Source organism: Protobothrops mucrosquamatus, unplaced genomic scaffold (assembly GCF_001527695.2).
Source record: "Protobothrops mucrosquamatus isolate PMUCROS unplaced genomic scaffold, P.Mucros_1.0 scaffold218, whole genome shotgun sequence".
Lineage (NCBI taxonomy): Eukaryota > Metazoa > Chordata > Lepidosauria > Squamata > Viperidae > Protobothrops > Protobothrops mucrosquamatus.
Window position 1 is genome coordinate 842269 of NW_015386571.1, and position 8495 is coordinate 850763.

Genomic DNA, 8495 nt, shown 5'->3' on the forward strand with positions numbered 1-8495 from the left:
GTATTACTTATTAGCCTTCTCATCTGTCCTATTACCTATTTTCTTAGATTCTTATGAGTATAATTTGTTATGATTTATGTTGATTGCTTTTATTTAGTATCCTATTATGATTTATGTTGATTGCTTTAGTGTCCTATGACTGTCACTGAATCTTGTATCTATGATTTATGATGATTGTATTTTATGATTATGATTATTACCTGTTGCTTGTATGTACACTGAGAGCTTATACACTGGAGACAAATTCTTTGTGTGTGTCTGTCTGGCCAATAAAGAATTCTATTAGTTCCATGCCCCTCTTAGTTTGCTAATGTTTCCCAAAAGGCAGCATGTAGGAGGGTCCATGCCGTAGTTTTGGCTTTGTTGATACTATAATCCTTCCTAAAGAAGCTGTTGCAGGATTCAACAGTCCTGGATAATTTTTGTCCAGTCTCCAACTTCCTTTCCTAGTGAAAATTGTTGCAGGATGTAGCTTTAGAGTCCTGGAGGAAACTGATTATTTTGATTTATTTCAGTCAGGTTTCCGACAAAGACACAACACTTGGATGGTATTGGCCACATTTTTGGATAACGTTTGGCAGAGCTGGGATGGGGGTATGGGTATGTGTGTGCAACAGTTCTTCTTGATCTATTAGCAGATTTTGATACCTTCTACAATGTTATCATTTTGGAGTTCTTGTGAGCCTTAAATCTGAGGGACACGGTGTTTCTCCTTTTTTCTCCAAATCTAATCAGAAGTTGGTGGGAAATTGAGTTGGAAGCCTTTGGTATATAGGAAGCCACAAAGCTCAATGCTCTTTCCCAAATATAAAACTGCTGGGTTGGGGTATGTCCAGTATGCTAATAACACCCAGTTGTATATCTGAATCCTGACTTAACCAAGTGATGCTGCAAGATAGTCACCAAGCACCCTACATGCGATTGTGGAGATGTTTAAGTTAAAGGACAGCTGGAACTTCAAGAACTGATCATAATTATCACTCGTTCAGCACTGTTCTAACTTTGAACCAAATGTGTGATCATTAACCAAGGACTACCTGTATTTGGCAGCCCACATCTGGAGATTATATGTCTTTAATCCTAAATAGGATTATACTTCTTGGAGCTGCTGCATTACTGGGAAGTCTTTGTGGACACATAATTCCTGCTGAGCAGGTGGCAACTGTAGCCAAGGCGGCCTTTGCACAGATTTATCTTGCAGGCCAATTTTAACTTTTCTGAAACAGAGGATACTTTGGGCAGTCATGCTTTGGTCATCTCATATATAGATTATTTCAATAACGTGTTGCATATGGGACTGCCATCGAAGACCATTTGGAAGCTACAGGCAGTCCAAAATGTAGCAACCGAGGCAGTTATGGACAAGCCTTGGTTTGTCACATAACCCAATTTGGGAACAGCACTGACTATCAATAGGCTTCTGGGTGACATTGAGACTGGTTATTTGAGGTCTACCTATCAACCATGGCATATGCCTATCTTGTTTGATCCGAGAGTCAATAGATAAAATAGTATAATCTTATGGGGTCCAGGAACTATGCCCTCCATGTCACCATTCCTGCCCTTTGGAACAGCATTTCCCCTGAGGTCTGTATTTCCCTGTCCTGGCCTTATTTACGAAAAGCTCTTATGGCCTGATTTTTTTCCCCCCCCAGGCCTTGGGCTAATTTTGAATCCTTCTTGGAAATATTTTTTTTCTTTTGTTGTAATTGTCTTTTGTTAATTTGTTGTTTTTAATCTCTTTTTAATTGTACATACTGCCTAAAGTGGTTTTGAATCCCTAATGGAGCTAACATATTTTATTCAAAATACAATAAAGTAAATAAAAAAAAATTGAGAGAACCTCTATGTTCAAGCAAAAGAATGAAAGCTAAGCCTGCAATGCAGTGTACCCTTGACAGTATGTGGTACTTACTACAAGTAAATAAGCACGACGTCTAGTTGCATGGGAGATATCTTGACAGTTTTACATCCATTTAAGCTATGTGCAAAGGATGTACATATGAATCAATTACACATCTTGTGGTCCAAAGTCAGGAAATGAAACAATAGGTCAAGGCCATGAGAAGCTAAATATTTGGAGAAGGACCGTAAGAATCCAAGACTAGTGATAAGAGCAGCTGAGCAACACAAGTTAGATAGGTTTGTGGAATGTTTTCTTTCGTAAGTTTTAAGGAAAGCAGGGTTAGAATATGTAAAAGTTGCTTAAATCATAGCTCAGGTATTGTAATGTAGGCTTGGGTATTGCTCAGATTTTTGAGTATGTGTATGTATATATGTGTGTGTGTATGTGTATATACATACAGGCACACAAACACACACACAAGCCACTTTCACATCATTCCCACTGATATATTTTAATGCACATGACAAAATAAAAATTGAATTTCATAAAATACTTTAGGGATTTAGCAACATTATGAACAAATCTAGATATATTGAGCAAGACAGAGCAAGGCATTCACCAACCAGACAATCCCTTGGCTTGCACCATATAAATGTATTTTCTTTTTGGTCACAAGTACATTATTTATAATATTGTAATCAGTTTAATTAATTTTCATTTGCCCACTATTGGCACTGATCACTTCTAAATAAAATAATTTGAGTTTTTAGTCATTTGGTACTGAGATTAGCTTTCTACAAAAAATGTAGTGATAGTTATTTTCTGGCATCCTATTTTAGATAAGAGGACGGTTAATAAATAAATATATTTAAAATAATCTCTTTTTCTTTTTTGCCTTTCTTACCAGTTAATATTAATTTCAACCAACTAACTCTTGCATCAGAAACTAATATTTGGAATTTGGGATATCAATTTCCTATCAAAGTACCTTTTATTATAATAGTTCTGTTAATAGATGCAGCTAAATTTGCTTAATCTGGTAAACATATTCATGATCTTTGAGCATTCCCCATGGTCTTTTATGCAGTGAAAGCACAGGAACTTGAAAAAACTCTGTCCGCAAAGGAACAAGGTTTAATATGCATATACAAAAATGCCCTGGTATGCATCTTCAGTAAAAAGCAACACATCAGTCTAAAATAAGAAATATTATACTATCAACACGATATGGTACAATTTATTTTTATATCGGGTTGAAAGTTCTTCAGTTCCAGTTGTGTTCATCATCATTGTAAACTCATTTAAAATCCCCACTTCATAAATAGGAAACAGAGACTCTAATATGGAGGATATTAGCTGGACCTCTTTTCTGGTTCATACAGGTTCTCGTATAAAATAATTATATATTTATAGTTTGTTTATTTTAAAGTATAGCAGCTTTGACAGATTTTTTTCATTTCAGGATAGCAGTGTTAAACTGACCACGTCACCTAGCGGCGTCCTACCTGGACATTAGAAATAACTGATGAAAAATTACTCTGTTTTACAATTATGCTGATGTCCAGTACATAAAACTGTATTCTGTATTAAGATGGAGGTGGTGTTGATAAGATTCTTTATTAAGATGGAGGTAGTCTTAATAAATTAGATTTTCAATACAATATTTTCTTTCACTGTATTCTTTTAATAGGAGTTCTGTTTCTCAGCTTTTGGTGTAAAAATGCACTTCAGGTCTGGGTAGATGGAGCTATTGTTCAAGAAGCAGGTATCTAATGTTCCAGGGGCTTTTTGTAAAGACAAAGGGCATCCTCATGTCACTCAGGAAAGATTACTTTGCTTGTGAATTCCATAAATATAAATGAGCTTACCTAGCAACCAGAAACTACATCTACAATTATCATAATCCACTAATACTAATATATAGTTAATGAACAAAATTAAGTTTGTAAAAGGAATACTATTGGACATAGCATATAACTCAACATTATCAGAAAACAGATTCCAGTCTTCCATGGAATTCTATTTAGAAAGTGGGAAAAAACCCTTATTTTCATCTTATTTCTGCTGAATCTTCCTTGTAGATTTCCAGTCATTTAGACAGGGTTAATTTTTGACAGGAAAAAAAAAATTATCATTGAGTTTCTTACATCATGAGGTTGACTGAAGAAAATGTGGAACCTGGATTAGTAATTTTGTTCTGTAACATTTCTTCACAGCTGCACGTTCAAACCTTTGTCAAAAAGGCACTAGCAGTTTTTAGTTCCTTGGTGGATTTTAATCTACTCTTACCTACTTGTCAACATAACCAGGTAGATTAACATGGTTGCTTTGGATAAGCTTCACCTAATAACTTGGGTCAAAATTGTATTATTGTGGTTATTCTGTCTTGATAAAAGGTTTCACATTAAAAGCTGGTATCAACATTTTTTCCTCTCTCCAGGATTTCTTGGCAACTTTTGTATATGTCTACAAGGCAGTCCAGACGTGGCATGGAGCTCTATAAATAAAAAGGATATTTTATGTGAATTTGCAGCTGAAATCATGTAAATAATTGATACAGAACTGTAAAATACGGCTTCTTGGATTTTACAGGACAACCACAACAACCAATTGAACACATTTATAAACTTTCCCAAATTGGGAATTCCTTAATAAATCAATCTTCCTTGATTAATTCCTTCCTAAAGTTCCAATTGCACAACTCAGTTTTAATTCTCTGTATGAAATTGATTTCCCAGTCTAGCCTACAGCTCCAGGATTCCATGGCAATGGCTCCTACTTCATGTTTAATTCCAATGTTTGCATACTGAACAGTGTATAAATTCATTGGATTTACTCCATATATATCTATCAGTATAGTTTTTGTTCCCAACTGTAAGTTTCTGATCCCAAGAGAAGTTTACCTGTAGATAGAGTGGGAAGAAATATATAGAGGGAAAAATTATTTTTTTCTGAAGTCATTAGATCCAACTGCATTATTTTTATTCGGCCTAGAATTCCATCTTTATTAATATAAGAAATATTATAAAAGATTGCTAAAGAATAGATAATATATATTTACTGTTACTGAATTATGTAACAATAAAAAAATAATGTATCAATTATTTTTAATCTACTCAATAAGTTTCTTCCCTAGGCTCTCTAGCTATTTTTGACTTCTGAAAGATCTTTTAACAGAATAAAGTCCATTTGGAAACTCTCTTTATGGAGAGCAGTATCTAGAAGTTTCATAGAAAAACAGGTTAATTTAGTATAGTACGTGATTATAGAAGTGTTAATAGGCTCAGTGAGGTGGTAAATTGTATTCTTTAGAGTTGACATAACTGAGAAAAACAAGAACTTAAATGCATCAAAGGGTGACAAGGGTTACTACTCCACCTACCTGTGCAAAATTAACTATCTAAAAAGTTCAGCAGTCAGTCCATGCTCAGCTAAGCACATCACTGTTATATCTAAAGGCATAGTTATTGCAAGTCAGTAAGTTTCAAACAAGCACATATTCTTTAACATGGGATTGAGAAAAAGATCACGTAAAAATGCTGTTCTCTAACTTAAAGATATTTTTAATATTTTTACAATTTTTATGTATTTTCCAGAGAAGAAATACTGAAAATTAACAAATGGCTTCCAAGAGGCATTTCAGAAAAAAACAACCCATATGATTTCAGCAAAAATAAAAAATGATATTAAGCAACAAAAATCAACATCCTCAGCAATATATTTTATACTTACCTGAAATAGTGGCACTACTTCAGAAACAGCATGAGGTTCAATAGGATCTTGGAGAAGGATGCACAAGTAGTAAATAACTTTTTGCTAAAAGTAATGTATAAATAGGATAGTAAAAAAACATCCCAGTTATAAAAGTCTGTTCTTAAAACATTGTGGCTTTGCATGATACTAGGTCTCTGTATATTGCATTCCCACTCAATTTCTGATTGTTGAAACAGTTCCAAAGGTATGATAGTTTTTAAACATGAAGCAACTTGCAATGTTATTTTTAAGAAGAAAGCAAACAAGTCTATTGCCTATACTACATATCTGCCAATTATATCAAGAATTTAACTTGTTCTCAAGTCTGGGCTATTTCTGGGACCATCCCAATCCTGGAGCGGCCTTCAGAGTTCTATTTCAAAATTAATAAGCGATGAAATAGTATTTTATGATGTAGAACAAGCACATGCACAACTCTTTTTCCTCAGATTCTTTTCTCTAGGAACATGAAATGTTCAAGTATTTTTTTTCCTTCTGAGAGAAATACAATTTCTTAGCAGTATAGGAAAAGAGTCTCCTTACCATATAAATGGCTTCATTGATGACCACATCTTTGACCTGGTTCATCTCTATAAAGGTTGTGCTCTCTTTCCCTGATGCATAGGATGAGGTCATCTGTATTCCAAGTGAGTCAATTATCAGCAGAGACTCCTGGTCAATTTTCACAAAATGCAGGTATACAAGTAGGCCAATCAATGTGATAAATATAGAAGCAGAGAGCACCACACTGTTCTGTAATGGAAAACAAGTTCTCAAATGGACAAAACAAAAGTCACTTTGTATTCTATATAATTATACACTATACTGTAATACTATAAAACACTTTCAAAGGAAGAGCTGCTCATTACCATTAAAATCTATATGAGCGGCTCATGCACTATATTAAAGAGTACAAAATGAAATTATGCAGACACAATCAATAGTTCCCTATGCAAAGTTGTACATCTGTTGTATATTTGTGTTTCATAAAACAGATATTACTTGTTCTTATACTAGAGGTAAAAATGGAACATCAAACTGTAAAAATATACATTTCTGGCAAAATAAGAACATCTTTATTTTTAAAACAAGAGTAGAGTTGAAGACATGACACTGATAATTACATATAATGGAGATAAAAGGTCACAAACATCTTTGAATTGTTTTTATTTACAATAGTTGTTTTTCCTGGTAGGTTCCTAATATATCCAAACTCACCTGCATCTTCATTTAGAAAGAGAACCATATTAATTTTACAAGACATGATGGATTTTACACTGAACTGCAGGTCTAGTTAAGTAACTGTAGATAAATCATAAGTTATTTGAATTAATGTTTAAAGACCCTCTTGGGAAAAAGATGGGTCGTGAACTATTTATCTCCTTGCAGATAAAGCGATTTGCACATAAAGAGATTGTCCATTTGCACATAAATGCAGGTGAGATGGGCATAAGGTGATGGGGCATCAGAAAAAATGTTTTGAAATGCAAGAAGATAAATGTAGAAAAGAGTTATGTTCTTTCCTCACTTTGGGGAACTTTAGTTCAACCTTTGCTCAACTCTTCCAGAGCCACTAGACTTCTCCCTATATCATGTGCAACCAGGATAGGAATGTTGATTGTGGATGATGAAAGATGTATTCTAGTGATTCTGAAGAGCATGTAGAGTAGAGGGAGAAAGCCCCAACTTTCTTGCTGCCAAAAAACAAATGGCCTTGAAAAATCAGGGGCCAGGGACCAAGGCGGATGGGGGTGGGGGAGGGACACGCCAGCAATGGCCTCGTGTCCCATTGCTAAACTGGAGGGAAACTGGGTGGTGGTTGCTACCAGGGTGGACTAGAGTGGGTCGAAGACAAATGTCATGCGTTAATAGCCTGACCAAGGGTTAGGAGGGCCACCCGCATAAGGAGGCAGTGCCCTGGTGATAAATGCAGCACACCACCTCGACCATAACACCTACTTAATTCATTAGTCAGTCTTTGTCTACCTTGACAACTATTAACATGTGTGGCTCAATGCAGGCTGCGGAATTCTGGGAGTTGAAGGCCACGGGTTTTAAAGAGAAACATTAAGAGCCCAGCAGGTTCGAGCAATTTGAAAGGGGCCGGGATGGAGGGTTGGGGCGTAATGCTGCCTGCCCGCTGAATTCTTGGGGGAGGAGCTCCCTCGTAATGGCGGGACATCAACTGCCCTTCACTCCCCGAGCCTGAGCGAATGTCGGGCTTCAGGACCGGTACCTGGCTGACGATGAAGAGCCCATAAGCCACGAGCCACACGCAGCACGTGACGGCAGTCAGAGAGCCCAGCTGCAGCCGCGGGCAGCGCACCTGGAGCTCCCGACAGGAGGCGCTGTGGTGGAGGGGCCGCAGCTTGATGCGAGCCCCTGAGATCGATAAGTATTCCCGCTCTTCCGCCATGTCCGAGCCGGTGAGCGACGCGCTGGCGGTTCGCAGATGGGCAGAGCGGCTCTTCTTTTTCTACGCCCTCTCTAGCCGGCTGTCGCTCGATGGTAGGAAGGCTCCGCCTCTCCCGGCTAGGAGCTGTCTATTGTGCTGGAAAGGTTGGCGAGCCGGCCGCCGGAGGGGTCTTCCCTTGAATGCTTCGGCCGCCGGTTCCTCCCTTTGCACAACCGGGACAGGAGCGTAGGAAGCGACAGCCTCCCCTCCCCCCAAGATCTGCGATGTATCAGATCCTCCTGGTCTTCTCTTCCTCGGGCAGCGATGTGCTGCTCTTGGCTCTCAGTCCCGGAAAATCGAGATGATCCGGCTTGGATGCATTTTCTTTTAAATCTCGATTGGTCCCGTGTCTTATGTATTGCATAGACTCACAAAATAGAACCTTGTAAAAATTATTCACGCACAATGACGTTGGAGAAATTGCTGTTTTTTTTTAATTTG

At 37.3% G+C, this 8495-nt stretch overlaps 1 protein-coding gene across 1 annotated transcript; it reads right to left on the reverse strand.

Moving 5' to 3' along the window:
- Positions 1–2331: 2331 nt before the first annotated feature.
- Positions 2332–8260, reverse strand: PIGH (phosphatidylinositol glycan anchor biosynthesis class H). Its single transcript, XM_015814098.1, has 4 exons — positions 7836–8260; positions 6143–6352; positions 5579–5662; positions 2332–4343 (listed from the first exon to the last, which is right to left on the reverse strand). Exons 1-4 carry the CDS (start codon positions 8013–8015, stop codon positions 4251–4253), a joined length of 567 nt encoding a protein of 188 aa, XP_015669584.1. The 5' UTR covers positions 8016–8260; the 3' UTR covers positions 2332–4250.
- Between the last annotated feature and the right edge of the window lie 235 nt (positions 8261–8495).

What these genes read in the sequence shown, in the direction of transcription:
- PIGH (XM_015814098.1), bottom strand. Translation starts at nt 8,015, where the DNA reads ATGGCGGAAGAGCGGGAATACTTATCGATCTCAGGGGCTCGCATCAAG. An exon ending in TCAATGAAGCCATTTATATG is followed by an intron (nt 5,663 to 6,142) that starts GTAAGGAGACTC and finishes CATTACTTTTAG; the next exon opens with CAAAAAGTTATTTACTACTT. An exon ending in AAGTAGTGCCACTATTTCAG is followed by an intron (nt 4,344 to 5,578) that starts GTAAGTATAAAA and finishes TTTTATTTATAG; the next exon opens with AGCTCCATGCCACGTCTGGA.